General features: G+C 39.2%; 1 protein-coding gene across 1 annotated transcript in view; it reads left to right on the forward strand.

The window, feature by feature from the left end:
• Window positions 1–1,454: 1,454 nt before the first annotated feature.
• Window positions 1,455–20,700, forward strand: part of MALT1 (mucosa associated lymphoid tissue lymphoma translocation gene 1) — a gene marked incomplete at its 5' end in the record, with an annotated part of 34,427 nt that continues 15,181 nt past the window's right edge. The window contains 9 exons of the mRNA XM_009708318.1: window positions 1,455–1,621; window positions 7,008–7,129; window positions 8,240–8,390; window positions 12,500–12,678; window positions 13,387–13,483; window positions 14,214–14,246; window positions 16,001–16,027; window positions 17,178–17,210; window positions 19,034–19,237. Coding sequence (XP_009706620.1) covers window positions 1,455–1,621; window positions 7,008–7,129; window positions 8,240–8,390; window positions 12,500–12,678; window positions 13,387–13,483; window positions 14,214–14,246; window positions 16,001–16,027; window positions 17,178–17,210; window positions 19,034–19,237 — 1,013 coding nt within the window. The remainder of the gene's footprint in view (window positions 1,622–7,007; window positions 7,130–8,239; window positions 8,391–12,499; window positions 12,679–13,386; window positions 13,484–14,213; window positions 14,247–16,000; window positions 16,028–17,177; window positions 17,211–19,033; window positions 19,238–20,700) is intronic.

Genomic DNA, 20,700 nt, shown 5'->3' on the forward strand with positions numbered 1-20,700 from the left:
TGTGGGTTCGGCTTGGCTTACCAGCCGCTTTACAACTTTGTACTCCAGCGAGGAGCCGCAGCCGTGTTGTTGCCGCTCCTGCCTGAACGCGGAGTTACTCGGCCTGCGCTGGCCGCGCCCTCCCCTCCCGCCGACCCTTCCCAGGGAGCGTCCCCTAGCCCAGGCCCTGCGCTGGGGCAGATAGGATCGAGGACCCGTAGCCCATCTCTGGGAGATGTTTGCTTAGTCCCTGAGGGCTTCCAGTGAAGAAGTGACAGGGTGCAGGTAGTGTGGTTTTTTGCTTTGCCACCGGTGTAGTCGGAAGGCATCCCCTTGTACCTCACCTGACTTTCCTCAGCACAAACGTAGCCAACTGCTTCCCCTAGACGGGGAATATGGAAAACGTTTGTTGACTGTTCCCTGTAGCTCCCCTTGTCTATATTAGGGGAAACGTGTTCGTTTTCTTCAACCCTTTCTGCCTGGGTCACGTTCTGTACATTGCTTCCTGATCACTTTACTTCCTGTGGCTTTTCAAGATTTTGTTCAGAGGGTAATATCTCAAAAAAAAGGAGGCATTTCAAGTGCAGCACGGAATGTACACTATGAAGATGTGTCCTTTCTCCATTATGACTGTATTTATTAATATAGGGAAATAAAACCTGAGGACCACAATATGACCCCTCTGTAGGGCGTGTGGCTATGTTTGTTTCTCTGTATCCAGTAAAATACTGTGAAGGACTACTTGATAAGTGAAAATATCTCACCTCCAGGTTTGCATGACACTGTGATTTAATGAAAGAAATATTGATGAATCTTTTTAGTGAGAATACATAAACTTGCATTCCTTTTATGTGTCTGTATTCATTTCCTTATTATCTGTGTTGTTTTGGTCTGCTGTGATTGCGAGTGCATGAAGATTAAGACCAAAATTTAACACTATACATATTTATACCTGGGGATGAATTTATTGGTGCAGTTAACTGCACTGTAGCAGGAGATGTGTGTATCAGTTAAGCTGCAGCAGTCACTTGTTTGAACAACTACTCTGAAAATCAAAGTCTTCCTGGACTTTCAAGTTAGATTCTGACTCAGTCTTTACCGCTTCTTAATTAGGCACATGAAAATGAAAGGTCCTGTACTTGTTTTTCTGCTGAGACTTTAAAAAGTGAAAATTAGGAGATTTCTTAATACATTTGGTCAGAATTATTAGGTACAAGCATCTCTTGTTTTGTAGCATGCAACTCACTAATACCACTTTCTGTCTGTGGAGATGTCACTGTATATAAGCTTTGAACTCCTGAAACTTGAAGGAAATACTGCAAATATGTCCAAATCAGCTAGGAATTTCGCATTTTCCCATCTTCTTTTTTTAAAAAAGCTTTTTGTTGGTCTACAGGTGATTTTTAACTTTGCTTCTTTCTGAGGAAAAAGTAGTAAGAAGGTCTGTGCCATGTCTTTCTCATATTGTTTTGTAGCCCTCTGGATTTAGAGCAGTGTTCCCTGAAAGTGCTAGAGCCAGAAGGAAGTCCCAGCTGGAGTCTCCTGAAACTACTGGGAGATCGGGGTTGCACTGTGGTGGAGCTTGTGGAGTTCTTGCAGGCCCTGGAGCATACAGAGGCTCTCCAGTGTCTCAGCCATTCAGGTCAGTTCTGGTTTGTGCTTTCACAGCAAACTTTTTTTTTTTAAACACTGGAAAAACTTTATTTTCTACAGTACATAAAAACAGCTTTAGTGTTTGAATTCTAGTAATTGGTATTCATATGATTACCGTAGTAATTGGCTCATGTGATTCTGAGATTAAAAGTAAGCCAAGTAGATAAGCAGGCTTAATGCTTGGACTTGGCTGTGTGGATGTGACAGGTGCTGTCATTCCCTCTGCTGACTTGGGTTCTGTATCAGACTGTGCCTTTGGGAGATGCTTACAGAACTGAAATGGTTGAGTTAGGAAGACGAGTGGTGTGGCCAGCCATCTGTTCGGGCTACAGGTTTCATTAACTGCATTTCATAGCTTGCACTAATGAAGGGAAGGGATCCAGTTAGTGCCAGTTCTGGTGCATATTGGATGCAGTCTAACTTGCTAATTGGACAGAAAACCAAACTAACTTAGGATAGAACTAGGTTATTTTCTACTGTCGCAATTGGCTTGCTTCTTCACAAAAAGTCTAGGAAGGGGGGCAGTGCAAGGGAATGCACAGGTAAGACCACGTAGACCAAGTGCATCTTGCTATAGTACAAAACCAGGGCCCTTTTTTAGGTCCTCCTCCTTCAGGATCTGGTGAAATTTAGCCTACTACAAAGTTACAAAAGCTTCTCTTCAGAGCGGGGAGTGCAAATGAGACTAGCAAGCTCCTTGCCATATTGATAGCTGTCCTCTTTGGACAGTGTGAGAAAAGAAGCTATGGGCTGAGAAACATTGTTAAGACAACCTGGGAAGCTTTCAAGTAAATTATAGTCATGCTTTGCAGCCATTTCATCTAGTTGAGGCTGCTGCTTCTTACTGTACTAGGGGGACCATGGTGTGTTGAATGAGGTGTGATTCGAGTTACATGATTGCTTAGTCTAGCTGCAGTACACCACTGTAGGCTTGGCAGGGAGAGGGGAACGGTCTTATACCAGTGTGAGTGGATTGCTCTCCTAGGGGCAGGAGTTGGGGTGGAGGCATAGGCGGTAGTGTGCTGTCCTGCACTATGAATGCTTGTTCCTTTTTATTGTTTTCTGTAAGGTGGTTACTGGGGCAGTACTAAAACCAAGAGCAGTCTTGGTTCACATTTGTACTGCAGAGTGCCTGCGCTGAGCCAAAATATTGTGCTTGCTTGATCTGTGATCATCTCAAGTATCACCACCATTGAATTGAGGATTTTTCTGTGGCTGTCAGTCAAGTTACATTTTGAAACACATCATGAAGACTAAATCCTGGGTAAAACAGGAACTTGCTACAGAGCAGAATTGTGAGGTAGTGGTGTCAATTAGGGAACTGGATAGATAGCTCACGTATCCTTGTATTGAGGAGAACAAGCCAACAAGAAGACTTTTGTCAAGACCCATTAGAACTGCAGAGATGGTCTTGTTATAAATGAATCTCTTGCAGAACAGTATGATCTGTGATAGAATGGATTCAGCCTCCTCAGAGGAGGACCGAATAGCTTCATAGGGACCGAGAAACTGGAACCAAGAGAAACCAAAGCAAAGCGGATTTGAAGAAAGTTTAGGTCAAAAAGAATTTTGAACTATTTAAAAAGAAATGGTAGACCTTGATATTTGTGGTGTTTATTTAAATGCTCGGGGGTGGTTGATGCTTGAAGTCGAAGTACAAATTCGTAACTGCCCATTTGTTCTAATACACCAGAAAAAAGCTTAAATGTTGCTCAAGTTCTTTTAGGAATGGGATTGTTTGATGTAAGACCTCTATAGCTGTTATACTGGGTTGTTAGACTGTTTTCTACCAGCGTAGTTCATGCAGTTAAAAAGACACAAACCTTTGTGAGTCTGAGTGTACTGGTTAATAAGTGTAAAGTTTTGATGCTACTTAGTGGCCTGTTTTGGCAGTGATACTACTTCAGTACCTTTATGGCAGAGGTGTGTTGTTACAAGCTGGGACATCGCTTTGTTTGCAGCAATACAAAGGATTTCTCAGAGAATCACGGACTCCAAGAACCAAGTTCCAGAACTTGTCTCTCAGAGTTTAGAGGCTTGCCTGTCGCGTTGGATTAGCTGCACCAAAGATCATCTTCCTGTAAAGACACGAAATAGTAGTAGTAATAACTTTGAAACTTCTCCTTTTTGGAGAAAGCCTAGGCATCTTGTTCCTTGGGTCACCTCTCCATCCCTTTTCTTCCCTTTTTTAATCCTGTCATGTTGTGAACTTGCTGGAAATGAATGAAATGCAAAGAGCTTTCTCCCAGACTAGGAAGGAAAAGAGGCTTAATACACAATTTGTGGCATTGCAGTCTAGTCCTTGCGCAGCCTCCCTGAGCTGTGGTGATTGAAACAAGAGCAAAGAGGTGTTTTTCCTCTGCAGGCGGGTCTCTTACTGCAGTAGTTTAGGCACTTCAATCTGAATGTGACTAATTGCAACTGAGTTTCCAGAAATGACTGAAGTTGTTTACAAGTGTGTAAGCCAAGAATGTAACAGTTGGATTATGGTTAAGATTATGAGTACTGGATTTGCACTGCATGTTTCAAAGTCTGGTAACCGTAAATGTCAGTTTGCCATCCTCAATGGTAAAACTTGAGCTTTGCATTTTCCAAGGAAAATCGAAGAAGTATTTGTGTATCTTTGTAATCGTTCAGAAAATTGAGCCAGAAGGTTTTCTTTTTGAACCATTAAATTCTGTGATGCTTGCAGGAAGTAGCTGTATAGTGCTGAATGAATTGCAGGAACATAAATGAAACTGTGAAGAAATTATGAATCAGATTTCTTAGAACTTGTTTGTAATGCTTCTAAGGAGTGCAAAATACTAATCCTTCAGAGAATTCGATTTTCTCAACTACTTTCTTAAGAGAGGTTAGTGATGCAAGTCAGAAGCAATTTAAAAAAAAAAAAAGTGTAAGTCTTTGGAAAGAGCAAGTCGTCTTAATTGTTCTGTCCTTTAAATTGAAATAATCCAATTCCTGTTCATCTTTGTTAATGTTAGGTGATTGTGATGCTCAAAAACTTTACTTAACACTCCCTTTAACTATGAAAAACAGTGGCAGAAGGGTTAAATGAGGAACTAAGGTTATAGAGGGTGTAGAGAAGTTATTTTACAGAAAGGAAGGCAGGGAATTTTCAAGTCCTGTAGCTACTTTGGAGTAGCTGCCTGTGTGATCACCTATTTCAGAATAAGATTGCATGTGGAGGAAATTAATAGAGCCCGCTTCCCTGCTAGACAGAGATTATGTGATTTCCAAATGTCATATAATCTCTGTTTCAGTCTGTTGATCACATGGGTTTCTGCTCAGGTTTCAGCCCATTCATCAAATTGTTACGGTTTCTTTCCTCAGACATTCTCTGTTAGGAAAAAGTTCTGATGTGCAGCTAAGCTGTTAAACACGAGGGGCAGAAAAAAGCAGACAAAAAAACCCTTGGCAGAGTGTGATGATAAGGCTCGGAGCAAATGATAATCTTGAGTCTTGTACCAGGATATTTGCAATCTCTTTGCAACTATTTTTTTTTTTACACAGCTTCTGTGTACTATTCTGTAAGATTATTCTGTGAGCAATCTGGAATATTGCTTCTGTACCAGATTATACTTTCAGCTTCTGTAATGTGTTTTCATTAAACTATAAAGAAGGAATTACTTTCTCCCAAAATAGGGAAATTAGACTGATTCTAAAAAAAAAAAAAGAGACATTTTTAGTATGTATACCTATTTTGTATCTGATTGTTTGTTTCTGAGAGTAATGAAATGGTGATGAAGTGCATCTGTACCGTTGGTGATTTCTGTGCTTTTTCTGTAATTGATTGTACTGGGCCTAGCTAGGATAGACTTAATTTTCTTCGTAGCAGCTCATATGGTGTGGTGTTTTAGATTTTTGACCAAATCAGTACTAATAACACACCAGTGTTCTAGCTTCTGCTGAACAGTGTTTGCACAGCATCAAAGCCTCTATTTCTCGCACTGCCCCCTCCAGTGAATAGATTGGGGTGTGCAATCGGCAGGGAGGGGACACAACCAGGCAGATGACCCGAACTAATCAAAGAGATATTCCATACCATATAACATCATGCTTGGCAATAAAAGGGAAAAGAGAGAGTTTTGGAACGCCTAGCCAGCTTCTGCTTAGGAACTGGCTGGGCATCGGTCTACCCATGGGAGGTGGTGAGTGATTGCCTTTGCATCGCTTGTTTTGTTCTCTTCCCTTTTCTTCCACTCATCCTTCACTTATTAAAAAAATCATTATTATTTTTAGTTTGCTCCTTTTATTTTGGCCTCCAAGTTTTCTTGGTTTCATTCTTGCTTTCTCTCTTCCCCCATCTCACTTGGGGTGTGGGGGCCTGTGTGGTGCTTGTCTGCCCACCAAGGTTAACCCACAACACTAGTATTGGGAGCAACTAGTTGTTAATGTGTAGTATTGCCTGTGGTCCCACGAGGGTGGTTAAATGCATTTTACCATCCATAGCAAATACTATTTAAACTAATATACTGTCTACACTAATGATTTTTCTGATGGCTTATCAACTTAGTGTTGCTGAACACCTTGGTCATAGGTCCATGTATTTTCTGACAGCAGTGTGAGGTTAAACTTTCTGTTCTGCAGTTGACTTTTTTCCCCTGCCTCCTCTTCTCATGACCTTGGTTATACCAGTGGATCTGTTCTTGGGGTCATGCTGTAACAAGATCTCTGGAATGCTCTAGGTTAAGAAAATAACTGGATCATATCAGACTGGTGTCAGAATTTCACTCATGCTATTTCCTGGCAGTTAAAATTTGAAATGGAAAATTTTACCTTGCATATTAGCAAAAGAAAACCCCAGCCCTGTGTTCTACAGGAGTCAAAGGCATAAAGCTGAAACCAATGTTTCAGCTAATAAGGTTGCACGAGAAATAGCAGAAAAACACACTATGTTGTAGTTAAACTAACTCTTACTGTTTTAATTCATCCCTCAGGCTGTGCCTGATCTTAATTTGAAGATTAACAACTCAGAGAAATTGTTGGGAGTGAGCAAACTCTTAACACTGGGAATACCTTTCCCAGAAGGGATCTGTGATGCCATTGGAGGTATTATTTGCTTTAGTGAGTAGAGAGCAAGAGGAATTGATCCATTCTAAAATTAAAAAGGGCTAATCATCTACAGAATTTATTAAAGATTTAAAGTAGAGTACTGATCAATTTAAGCGGGGATTTTGTGTAATGGAAGACAATTTTGAATGTCTTAAATTCATGTTACTAATTGAATCTGCATGTATACACAGTACAAACAAATTATTTTCAAGTATATTTGATGACAGAAACTTTCTTTACCCAGAGGACAATTTAAGTGCAAACTTAAATTGTGGAAATGTATTTCTTAATATCTTTCCTATGTGTAAATTCTTTTTTTAAAGGTATAAAGATTGTTGTACAGCCAGACTCTCAAGCAGTGCTCTCTGGTCAGGTTGTCAAGCTGTGTTGTTGGGCAACAGGACACCCATTTGTGCATTACCAGTGGTTCAAGCAGGAAAAAGAGGTAATAGTTGATACAGAATATAGGGTTTTTTTTAAATGGTGAAAATAATAGGGAATGATTTTGAATGATACTTTTTTTAAGACTGTTACTCTTATTTACAATAAGAGAAGATTGCTATATATACTAATAAAAAATAGAAGTTTAAGAAATGCTGCGTAATGACCCTATCAATGTGCTAAAACAATAAGGTGGTTCCTTATATTCAGACCACTTCATCCTTGGAGCTTAATCCTGGAATGTGGCAGTAAGGAAACTGTAAGTTTAGTTGTCTCTCGGCCTACCCAAAAGTTTGACACAGGCCACTGAGAAACTGCCACACTGGAACAAATGCCAACCGCTGTTGGTCATGGATGGATGGAAACTGGTTTCCTAAGAATGAACAGTTGAAGGCCTGAACTCAGTGGTGCCACAGACTTCTTCAGTAAAACATTGAAATGCATGTGAGCTGGTATCTCTGGAATTTGAATGGCAGCACGTATGCCCGTATTTCTGGTCCTGGTTATCTTTCTACAAGATTAATGCACTCTTAATGTTATTTTATTGTAAGTACTATTTTTAAAAATGCAGTAAATTGCTGTTAGGACTGAAATTTTAAACTCATTTCCTACACCTTTCTAAAAGTTTACCTAGATCATTCAAAACATGACTTAAAAAATATGATTACAGTCATTTCCTGATCATTACAGTTAAAATAGATATGTAGTAAAAAATTACTTTTCTGTGAAAGAATGTTACCGTTTCCTGGTCGTAGTTGAATGTATTTTAAGACTAGAGCTGAATGTAACACACATGCTGGTTGGAGTAGTGCTTAAGAAATTATTCAAAATGATTTGTGGAGAAAGGTAAAAATTATTAATTTCAGGAAGAGCCTTTCAACTGTCTTGAAAGCTCAAAATTGTCTTAAATAGAGGCACGTTAATTATTCTTGGAAGAAAGCCTGTCTCTGAGCTACTAAATACGTAGAACAAGACTTCCTTATCCAAAAGTGTATAGTAAGTGAAGGAGTTGAGGCTGGTGTTACGGACATTGAAATAAATATTCTAATGTTTGATCCTGGTTTAGATTAAATTGATCTGAATTTAAATATTTCTTGGATCACCTGTAATTCAGGTTCCTCATGGAAATTCTCCAGAGCTGGTTTTGAATCCGGTGAATGTAAACGATTCTGGCTTTTACATCTGTCGAGTGAACAGTGACTCTTCCTTTGTGTTCAGTCGGTGGGCACGACTTGACGTTTGTGATCTCCAGGGTACGTCTGATGGTGAGTGGCAAATACATTGTCTTCTGAAAGTCTGTCTTCACACTTGTTAGAGGAACTTGGGTCCCGCTTGTTGTCTTGCACAGATGGATAAGAAGGCTGATTAATAATGCGGTATCCCATTATTGGGCTCTTGTGCTAGTCACAAAAGCAGAAGAGAAATGAAGTTCCACAGGGGTGGATAAGCATAGATAGATGGAAAACATAAACGAACCCTTTTAATTCTTAGAGGATTCCTGGGTCAGAAAAGGAGTTCTTTAACTCTCTTGTTGTTTACCTGTTTACCTCTTGTTGTAACTTGCTAGGGACTGGGGACACAGTCTATTCTGAATGTCTGCCGCATGGGCTCTGGCCTAATAGTCAGGACTGTTTGTTTCCCCTTCATCTGTGTGCTGCCAGTCTGAGAAGAAAGGTGTTTGGGTAAAGGAGAATCTAATGAGGTTCGCTGCCTTCCTAGAAAGAACTCCTACCTTACCTAGAAGGTCAAAACAGTAAACTACAGAAGAGTGCATGCATGCTGGAGACCTGGACACTTTAGAAAACCTAGATACTGTGGAATGGAAAGAGGGTTAACTGCACTCTGAGGAAACAGGACTGAGCTCTGGAAGAAGTTTTGACAGGTAGCGAAGTGATAGATCTCCCTTGCAGTCACTTTTTCAGATCATAATGGGCTATCATAATTTTAGATGTGTACCAATCAGGAAAGATAAATTGATCAAAGCCCAGTGTGTTCTTTCTTTGCCAGAAGACCTGTGGAAAAGAGAATGTGACTGGGGCTCCTTGGATATGTCTGTTGCAGAATGTCTGTTTACTGCTGCAATCTTTTCAACTTCATATAACCAACTCAGATAATAGTGAAGACATCCACACAATTTACTGAAATAAACCTATGAGAGGAAGAAACATGAGTTAAACTGAGTCTTCTGGGTGTGAATTGCGTCTTCATGGGTTTTATAAATGGTCAGCTAATGGTCAAATATGTGTTACCTGCATAAGAAAAGCCGTAGTAATTCAACTGTACCAATGTAAGGCTATATGAATTTATGGCACTGGCTTGAAGATTCCTCTGCTTCAGTGATGGGTTAATCTCCATCTGCAGCATATCTGATGAAAGTATGGAAGTGGAAGAAGCGTGAGGAAAATGGAATCACAGCAGAAAGCAAATAAGGTTAAATAGCTGTCTACTCAACAGTATCCAGGTAGTACTGGAATTTGTTAGTAGAACGTAAAGAAAATCTTGGAATTTACTTCTTGGATCTGGTATATTAATACCGTGCATTTATTTCCAGTTTAGTTTTCTGAGGTTGCTGGGGTGGTGTCTTTTTGTTTTCTGATGTGTGTAGGTTTTTGGGGTTTTTTTGGGTTTTTTTGTTTTTTACAGAATAGTCAATTGCATTAAATAGGCATTGACTCATGCACTAAGTCTACCCTTCATAAACTTTCTAGTTAAATAGCCTGGACTTGCTTGCTATTGGCCTAAAGATGAGTGAAATAGAAATCAACTACACTGTCTTCAGACTGTGAAGAGTGCTTATTTTGTCTTATGTCACAAGTCAAAGGTTTTTTCCACTTGCATCCCACATATAAAAATTATTCATGTCAGGAAAAGAGGTAGAGAGAACTCATCTTCCAGTAAAAGATCAAAAGCTATTGCAGTGTCATTTGAGGTGACCTTTTTACATCTTAATCTCGAACATATTCTCGGTCCTTATCTAAGCAATGATTTCTTCTGCTTTTCCTTTGCTCCTACTTCAGGTTCTATTTGGTTAGAAATCTGTGGTTTTAGATCTTGCTGATTGCACCAGGAAGCTGAGGTGAATAACCTTGTAATGACTACTTTAAAAAACAATCTGAGAAAAACAGCAGTATGTATTTTTTCACACTTGCAGCAAAAGTTTCGGTGACTAAAGGGTGGTACGTATGCGCAGACTAGTGCCTTGCTTTAGGTTCCATGACTCTTGGCCAACCGGGAGCCACAGTGGAAGTGAATTTTAGCGTGTTTAGGTCTTGGTAATGGGTAAAAGGATGAGAGGCAGGGTGAATTGCTCCTTCCTATAACTTTCGCTCTTAGGATCCTTCCAAAGAAACCTAAAAGGGGTATGTCGTGCTTGCACTGAATGAATGCTCTCCATCTCCTGTAAGATTTGGCCTGGGATTACTGGTGGTTCAGTTGAACTACATGACGCTGACAGTACCTGTTTTGCAAATGTTGACGAGGTATGAAATCTTCTGCTTTGGCTGCTGACTGTCTGGTTTTTGTGTTTGGTTTGTTTGGGTTTTTTTCCCCTGCTCCCTTGGTCGCTTTCCTCCTTTTTCTTTTTTCCTTCTCTCTTTTCATTGTTTTCTGTTTGATGAGTGCCCAACCATTCTCCATTCCGTAACAGCTGTCTTTCATAGCTGTCTTGTGAGCTTGTGATTAGTGAGGCAGCCAGACACAATTCCGAAGGATCCTAGTCCAGTTTGTTAGTGTATTTTCTGAGTGGTACAACAACAGGCTGTACCAACAAGGGCCTGTAAATGAGATAGCAGGTAAGGTGTACCACTGGAGACAGAAACCGTGTTATCTTTCAATCTCATGTTCCCTTTCACAATCTGTAACTTCTGTCTGTGTTCCTTCTTTTAAAGACTAATCCTGTTTAATTTGACTACAACAGCAGTTCCTTTTCATCTTACCTTACTTATGTCTTTCTGCCCTAAAGGGAAATTAATTCTTTACATTTTGTTGAAAGATCCTAATAGCAAACTGGGACATTGAGAGGGAGGGAGGGAGAGAGAAGGTTCTATAAACAGCTGAGTGAAAGGGAATAAAGTTTATTTTGACATATAAAAATCCCTTCTATGATAACAGTTAAAGAAAACAGCTGTTTGTAAGAAAGAAAAAAAAAACAAAAAACCACAAAACCACAACACCATTATAGAAGCTGATAGAGAACGTGGTAAGCCAGAACCTCTGTATTTGAAATGCCATACAGCAGCGGTCGTAGAACAGAACATTTGCTCAGGCATCTGTCAGTCTTTTTACCAGTATCAAGCCTGCATTAGGAAATACAGCTTTCTTTTAAAAACACTAGTCAACATTGATCATAAATATGAAACATCTCTTTGTAAAAATCTCTGAAACACACATTTATAATGGGCCGAGAAGCTCGGACAGTAGTAGAACAAAGATACCCTATCACTGTCTCCCTTTATTTTACTATGCAAAGGAAAATGTCATCACCCCCCATTGTCAGTTATGAATAGCTCTGATGACAAAACGTGTCTGCATACGTAGTCCAAAAGTAAAGACAAGTGACCTTGCAGCTGAGATAAAAGAGCACTGTTGTGACCTTTACTAGTAGGTCTGGGCTTGCTGTAGTATGTCAGTTCATCAAACTGTTCAGTACACAGATCAGAAATCTTCAGTGGAGCACTTTTGTGGGTTGTGTGGGTGTTTTAAAAATGAATTTCAACACTTTGTTTCAATAAATTTTGTCATATATAGACACTTATATTACATCAACCGGACAAATCTTCAATGCATTTAGGGTTTTCTGAGTAGGTTTCTTTGCCAAAGACATTTCTGTATGTGGACATGTCAGTGACTGATGTTCGTTAAGCATTTTTAGCTTTGAGCTTTTTTAGTATATTTACCATAAGGTTTGAGGCGCAGTTTAGAATGAGAAGAATTAGGGATATGCTAAAACTAACTGATTTTAAGTTTGAAATTCTTATTCCTTGTACGCACTTGCACACAAGTTGCATCCTCAGTCCATCCTTCAGTAGCCACTCTTCTTTGTACTTACTCCTTTCTCTGGAGCCTTTATAATCCTACAGGCAGGAATAAATAATGCAAAGAAGGCTTTGCTTCTTTTTTTTACTTCTGGGGTATATTTAATGTGCATTCCTTTTTACTTTTCAACTGAAGAACTGGAAAGCCGTTGCTACTCATTTTTTGCATATGCATTTTTAGCATACTCTTGAAGGACAAGTAACTTAATTTCATTGCTATTAAAACAGTTGGTTGTAGTTACAGGAAGATGTGGCCCTATGTCACCAATTCTTATTAGCCTATATGCAGTTAGATTGTCTCATCCATTCTTTTCTTTTTTCTTCCCTTTGTTTTTTTTAAGGGAGCTTAATTGGTTTGCCTGAAAACAAGTTGCGCATTTGTATTCAGCCTCAGCCACAAAACCTGACAGTGGGAGATGCTTTGGTACTAGAATGTGGAGCTGTTGGAAACCCAATTCCTCGTTACCAGTGGTTCAGAAATGGATTTCCCTTGGCAAATGGGAGCAAAAATGTCTACATGGTAAGTTATTGCAAAGTGCCAGCCTTGGGCAACTGATGTGTAACCACCTTTAACTTATCACATAAAGCTTCCTTGAAAAAAAACCAACTTCTTCATAGCCTTGGTAACCTCTTATGGAAGTGCTCACTATAAGTTGTTCTCCTGTTCTTTTACTTACAACTTATCAAATAAAGCTTCCTTGAAAAAAAAAAACTTCTTCATAGCCTTGGTAACCTCTTATGGAAGTGCTCACTATAAGTTGTTCTCCTGTTCTTTTACTTACTTGTCCATACTGTTCTGAGGCTCTCGTTCAGGATTAAAACTATGCACCCATGTTTCAGGTGGTAGTCATGGAATGTAAGGCTATAAGGTATTTTAGATTTGTATTTTGGAGTGACATATCGATGTAAAAAAGATTAAGTATCAGGAAAAGCGAAAGCTTCTCTTTCTGTCTTGCACTGCAAAGCACTCTGATTTGTGTGAGCTGTTGCATTCAGTGCTTAATGCATCTTAAGCCTGTGAGGTGGATTTGCATTCTTTCTTCAGTTCTTGAAGGCATTTCTAGAACACACATGCTGTCCAGCTTACTGAAGAATGAGGGTGTCAGCAGCTTCTGGATTTGTTTAGGCTTTGCTTTTTGTTTTTACTTTCTTGCATGTGGGCTTAAATGAAACTAACACAGGTATTCTTTTGGGGTCTGGTGGGATGACTGTGATGGTACTTGCATAGGTAACTTGTGTGGATGTGGAACATCAAGGGACGTATTGGTGTCGTGTATTCAATGACCAGGAAGATCAAGACAGCAAGAAGATAGAAGTCATTATAGGTAAGGAGTTTTTTCTGTTTGATACAGGTCAGCTGATATATCGATTTCTTCCCTATCATTAGAATTTATTTTTGAAGCTTTCACTATTAAGCCGAGCACATGCCTTCTGTATATTCAATTTATCCATTTTTTAAAATAGCTGTGCTTGCTTGCAGCAAATGGAATTTTAGAGCTTTATCACTTATAAAGGACTTTAGGTTTTTATGGCAACCAGCATAGAAATGCTACCACTTTTTGGGATTGGTAGCATGTACATGGCTTCTCAGCAGATTGCAAGCTGGTTTCTTTATGTTTTTTGACAACTAAAAAAGAGTTTAACCCTTGGTGGTGCTATGAAATGTGTTACACTGAGTCCTTCAGCAATCAGGACAGGTGAGATTATTCACAGCAAGCAGAATAAATGAATGTAACACTTTAGTGTGTGTGCCTGTATTTGCAGTAAACTAAAGAGGAGAAGATCTGTTTGTGTAGCTTCCAGATCTATCTGGGAATATTGTTGCATAATTCATATGAAAAGTTCTTTCCTATTCTAATAAACACTCTAATTTAGTACTCCTGAGTTTTAGTAACGATTACCATACAGTGTTGTGGTCAAGGCTGATTTATGCTGCTAAGAAGTGAGCCAGATTGCAGAGAAGCTTGGAAATTACCTTTGTCTTCCACTTTGTATGCTAACTCTCAACTGAGAGCAATTGTCTTCCAATTTTTTTCCTCCCCCTTAAAACACAAGAAAGGAAATCTATGGCAGTGGAGTGCACAGAAGGTAAAGTAAATCTTGAGTTGTGAATCAGTTTTTAAAAATTAATGATGAGAATGACAGATTGTTGAGTGTGTTGCCGAGAAGTATGCATGGGTTAAGAGCTTCGGTCTATATTAAGACACTGATGTGCAATGCAGCGTTCCTTCTGCATGTGCTTCTCTCCTTTGCCTTGATACCATGATCTAGAGTACACATGAGAAAAAACAAACTACTTTCTTCTTCTGTAGTATTCAAAGTTGTTTGATTTTTGCACTGTTTTTGTGTACTGTGCTTGCGATTTGTAGTGAAATGTGAAAGATCTTGAGGCTTCTTTGGCTGGGCTCAGGAGGCAACATCCTTGTTTAGGAAGATGTTTAGGAACCTGGGTGAGCTTAGAGAGCTGGCTAGAGCTCGTTCCGCTGTCAGCTCTGTGTCTGCCAGAGGTGTTTCCAGCAACCTTATTAGGACGATTTCTGTTCTCCTTTGCAGCATGCAAAGGGGAGGAAGAAGTGTCTTGTGACCTTTAATGTTGACACCATCCCTTGCTTACTGAGCATCTCGGAGTCTGTAATATTTACATCATAGGGGATCATATATAAAGATGTAAGGCTGCTTACAGCAGCCTTCCGCCCAGCTTACCTACCAACGATGAATAAAACAAATGCATTTGCGAAGTACAATGAATGGCGCTCTACCGTGTTTTTTCATAGAATCATAGAATTTTCTTGGAATTAAACTGCTCTGCAGCATTTCTTATTCAAAGTTTAACTAGAGCTGATGTTCCCCTTTAGCCCTTTTGTTAAAGGTTTAACATTGAGAGGGGATTGCATACTGTCACTCACTGGAACACAGAAGTGACGCACATTTCGGTGTCAGCCACTTCCATGGCATAGCTTCTGGGTCGGATCATCTCTTTGAGCCTTCACACGTTTTCTGGCTCAGGACTGTCTGCATGACCTGATGGAGTGCTATGCAGAAACCTTCTAGTTACCTGTAATTAAACTACCCTTTGAAGCAGAAGGTAACCACTGTATTGTCATCTGGGGGGGTCTACACCCAAACTACAGTTTACTTGGATGCAAGATCATTCTGCTACTAAGCTCTGTTAACACCTAGAGTAGTGTCACCGCAGGTCACTGCAGTCTCCCAGGTGGATAAATGAGCCAGCTTTTGTGGCCTAAGAGGTCAGCCTAGGGCTCCGCTGCATGGAGCAGGCCTGCCCTAAGAGACCTCTGGTGCTTCAGATAAATTATTTTTCTTTTCTGTAGTTTCCAGTGTTCTCAGAATAAATAGATGAAACCTGTGGTAGCTTAGAATGTTTGAAAATTGTATCTGAACTCTTTCTGAATACACGTGGTTTAATGAATTAAGATTTCTTGCTCAGGATGTTGCTTTTTCAGCAGTCTTTCAAACATCTATTTTTCAAATGGGTGATTCTGATATTTTATTCCTTATTCATTCAAGCTGCTTGCATGCCTGTGGGATTGAGGCATAGTGTGTGTTTCTCCCTTTGTTTTGAGATCTGCTATATTGTAATGCTGTGTCTAGCGTAGCTTAGTGTATTGATGTAGGATTTTCTCTTCTCTGCATGTGGAATAACATACAAAAGGTTAGATTTACAGAAATGCAAAGCCGAAAGTATGTTAGAAAGGTAGTTTGTTTTCTAACATTTGGCTTCTATTATAATGGCATGACACTTAATTATATTTTTATTAATAAAAAATGTATTTTTTTGCTTAGTGGTTAAACTATGATTTTATTGGTATATTTCTTCACAGAAGATCTAAGCGATCTTCAAAAACCAGGTAAGTCCTAAGTTTTGAAAAACTTTAATTTCACATCTTAATTTCATGTTACAAATCACTGAAGCCTAGCTGGATTACAATATATCATTTATATTATTTGGATGTATCTATAACTGAGGATTTAATAGGGGCAGATATCACGTTAAGAGCAGCACAGCTTTCTGGTTCCAATAAATTAACTTTAAGAATATAGTGATTCATAGAGTTGCTATTGTCTTTGTAAAATCACACAAAGCTGGTGTTTTATACTGCATATATGCATATACAAATACAGAAGGAATTATCTTTTGCTTTCTTGTCTGTTGTATCTTTGGACTCTTAAGTTGTAGCATGTTGCTGCTTTTTCAGATGACTAAGGTGAAAAAGAGGTAAGGTGTCTGGCTGTCACCCATAATATGTTGAATTGGTATATTTCTTAAATTCATGTTGGAGTGACTTCATGTGATTTGAAACCTTTTTGATGTTTATTATAGAAACATAGATCTGGAGTAATGCTCCATAAGGGATTAGCCTTGATACATTGTTCCCAAAATCTCAAATCACAAAGGTCGTATAATTTCCTGGGTTAGACATCAAAGATATGTTTGCTTTTGCCAAGACTTAGTTTCAGTTACTGAAGTGGTACTGTCATGATGTGTAACATTATCCAAAGCGTACCACTTTGGCATATCACTCCCCTGCTCCTCTTGGGACAGCATTGGCTCTACCATCCTTCTGTGAAGTACAAAATAAAAGAATTTTCACATACAGATGGTCATCCCTGCTGAGCATCCCCTATCTTGCATGTCTGCATTTAATTTGGAGAGGATGAATTGTTTTGGATGTTACTGAAAATGGTGATGTGCAGTTTGTGAGATTCGAAATTGCACTATAAGCATCTATGATTTCTTAATTTATAGAAGTAGCTATTCATATCCTATTAGGTTATGTTTGCTGGAAAAGGGTGAAGGGAATTAGGTAAACAACAAAACAACACTCCAAAACCCCAGCAAAACAAAAAAAGAGCACTTCTTTTGTCTTAAACTAGTAATGTATTAGGCAAAGCAGTACCAATAGGCTATGGCTGTGTGGAACATGTGGTTCATTTTCTGACATTGGCAACTATGACTGCAGTTACTGACGATCTGCTCTTTTAATGTATTTCAAGCAGACCTACAAGAACAATCAAGTTGGAGACCTGTTGGTAAGTAGTTTTGTAGCTGTAATGAACGTATGTATTTCATACCTAAGAAATTGATTTTACTTCTGAATATTGCTGCTTCTGCCACTGCTAGAGAAATAACTGTAGCGCAGGTAAATAGCTGCAGGGAGGGAGACTTCTGCATGTTTTAATAGTCCCTTGTAATGTTTGCGTGGCCTTTCAGTAGTAAACTGTGCTGAGGGCACCAGTATTTTTAGTGACTCGGCAGAGCATCTACAACTTCTCATCTTGTTTCAGTTTACTGTTTGAAATTCCTCTGGCCACGACCTTAGCCAGTGTGTTACTCCATTACTTTGAATACTTTGACAGTTGGAGATAGTGGTATTAGGATGACGTGATAAAAAGGCTTGTAGTCTGTCTGCTAAGGATATGCTGTCCCTGCAAGCTGAGCTCTTCCTATGCACAGTATGTGGATGCTTTGATCCTGAGCTGAAGCTCATAAAGATAGATGGATAGTGTATGTGTGTTATGGAGAATAATTGCTGGGGTTTTTGAGTCACATGCTTAAATTTGCATGGTAGACTTGACTGTGGTCAGGCATGTTGTCTTGTTGATGCTAAACCAGGTGGAACAGCTGCTGGCCTCTGTCAAAATTTTACCACTCTTTTGGGTTCATCAGCATGAGAGGGAGTGCAAGTGCTCTCCAAGTGCTGGTTCATCTTTTCTAAATTAATTAGAAAGCTTGTGCTTTTAAAAGTGTTTTTCAGTGACAGTGTGCCACTGTCACTCAGTCTCTGCTGTTTAAAATAGTTTACACTGTTCAAGACCTTGGAGGTTTTCCAGCTGCAAAAAAGTTGAAAACATCTTGTTTGAAGGAGGTGAAACGTTAGGACATTGAGGCTACAGAGAGAGATTCTCTTCTGGATCGAGCTGTGTGAGGTTACTGACTGAAGCAGGTTTGGGGCATTCATGTGATCTCATTTGCCACCAGAGCTGTGGGACAAGAATTCCTGTTGGAGAGAAGTAACAAACCAGGGAGGAAATGCCTTGCTTTGAATAAGTGCCTTTCGGTAACTTAGTGTGCAATTTGGGGGTAAAAATGAGGCTAGTGGTCTCTAAAGCATTTCTGTTAATGTGACTTTTTTCTCCTTTCATTGCTGCTTTGTTTACTTATGACAGAATTACTTTGGACTTTCTTAAAATCAAAGTGAACGTATCTCTAACTATGAGAATATCAGTAGACGTCCCTGCATATTTTGCAAATTTCTCATATCTCTGTAGAATTGTTTTTAACCAGAGCAACAGTAAAAAGAAGCCTTAACAAACAGAAAAAAGACTTTTTACTTCTGACCTATAAAAGTTTCCACCTAAATGTACTGTGCTTTAGAGAGACTGAACATGGGAGATGGAGATGTGAAGGTGGTTTTTTGTTTGTTTTTTAAGAACCGTAAGAAAATTCGAGGGTTTTGGGAAAGTATACTGGCTGTAGCATTGGCAACTTGCCATAAGAACTTTCATGTTTATTAAATTTCTTCTTGCATGGGGGAATTCAGTAATTGTCTGTGCTTTCAGAAAAATGAAAGAAATGGGAGATAGCCTTAGTGACTCACTTCTTGACAGATTGTCCAGTCTGAGATGCATCACAGTTCAGATATGTTGACTGTCAGGCCACACTGAAATGGGTTTTTTTGGATTAGAAGAGACTTGAGCTGTGTTGTTGATGTAGGATGACTTTTAAAATCATATAAAATAATGTGCCTGAAGTGAGATTGGTTACCATTTTCACTTTGGAAGAAATGACATTTAAAGGTATTGAACCCATGGAATAAACGTGATGTGGTTTTGTTTTTCCTTTGTCTTTGCAGCAACAGACAAGGTAGCTCTGTTAATAGGAAATATGAGCTACTGGAATCACCCCCAACTCAAGGCTCCGATGGTAGATGTCTATGAATTGACCAATTTGCTAAGACAGCTGGATTTCAAAGTTGTTTCTTTGCTGGATCTTACTGAGTCTGAGATGCGAAATGCAGTGGATGAGTTTTTACTTCTCCTGGACAAAGGAGTATATGGTAAGAACATGTGATATCCCTTCTGAAGTAGGTCCATTTTGTGATGTATCAAGTGCAGAAACATCTGGAACTTACCTCTGCCAGCTAACTGTATGTGATAGCAAGACAAACTTCATGATAAATAGCATGTCTGTAGAATGGGAAAAGTAAGTTAAAAACACTCACCAGTATATCCTTTGTCTTTGGTTAAAATGTTATCGTTTCTTTATTCTTAGAACAGATAAAGTGTTTGAAATTTTTTCTTTAACCACACCTAAAACTGCAGTGCACTTTTTTGTTTGATAGTCCTGATGTGTTTGTCTGCTGAAAGCTGCTGCATCTGTATAGCATATTCAACAGCATGCTCTGCAGAAGATGCACATTTGTACTAAGAAGTCATTAGTGCTAGTTTGTTGGTACCACAAACACAATAGTCTGTTGTGTCGCCTCTATTAGTGTATTGTGGAAACAAGCTAGTAGCAAAGTAGAAGTACAGCATGGAATGTGTTCTGGGCTGGCCGGTGGGACCTTTCTGTTCACCCCTGTCTTTCTGCTGGATGTCTGCAGAATGCTCTTTCTTCTGGATTTCCATCCTTCTGGCCCTCTTTGGGAGGGGCTGCTCTGCTCTCTTAGTCCTCGCTCACCAGCTCTGTAAAGAACAGAGGAAGAGGGATGCTTTTCTTTGCCTTGACAGTGAGCTGCGCTCTGATACCAGGTGTGTTGGGGGGTGAGGACATCTTTTTTTTTTTCTCTCTTTTTTGCCAGGCTTTCAGGTTAAGTAGAAATCGTTGTTTTGAATTGCTGGTTCCTTTCGGTTATTGTGATACTGGCCTGGAAGCACAGAGTTTTTCATAATGTCCTTTACAGGGAGTGAGAGAAAGTTGTGCGAACCTGGATTTCTACTTCAAAAAGGAAATTGTGAAGAAGTTTGTTTATGTAAAATGAAAACGTAGTTCTCTTAAGTTATGTCTATGCACTTTAAAGAAGTAAAATAACACAGAGGAGAATTCACATTATCCTTTGCAGAATATATCTTGCATAAGGAAAGACATTAACTGAGAAATTGGTGAGCTATGGACTTCAGGTTCTGACTTTCTGCAGTTGTCAATAATAAAGGACTTTTCACTGTGTTGAATACTAACATTCCTGTTTGGGCAGAACTCAGGTACAACTATTGTTTCACAGCTCTGTGGAAAGTCTGAACATAGAGTATAAAATTTATTCTTTTTGTGTGTCTTTGCACATTATATGGAAAGCTTAATAGTGGTTATGCTGCTTAAGCAGGCAGCCCCTTTTTTTTTTTTTTTTTTTAAACTCTTATAACACCTCACAAAAATCCAAAGTGTTCACCTCTAAATTGCAGCGTCACTTTAACAATTGTACTGCAGCATGTCATCAGTATTGGTTTAAGTTATAGAAGGACAAATTAAGCAAAGTATGCGTATTAGAGGATGTGTGATTAACACATTTCTCTCCCCTCCCCG

This window comes from Cariama cristata, unplaced genomic scaffold (genome assembly GCF_000690535.1).
Source record: "Cariama cristata isolate BGI_N322 unplaced genomic scaffold, ASM69053v1 scaffold11009, whole genome shotgun sequence".
NCBI classification, from domain to species: Eukaryota; Metazoa; Chordata; class Aves; order Cariamiformes; family Cariamidae; genus Cariama; species Cariama cristata.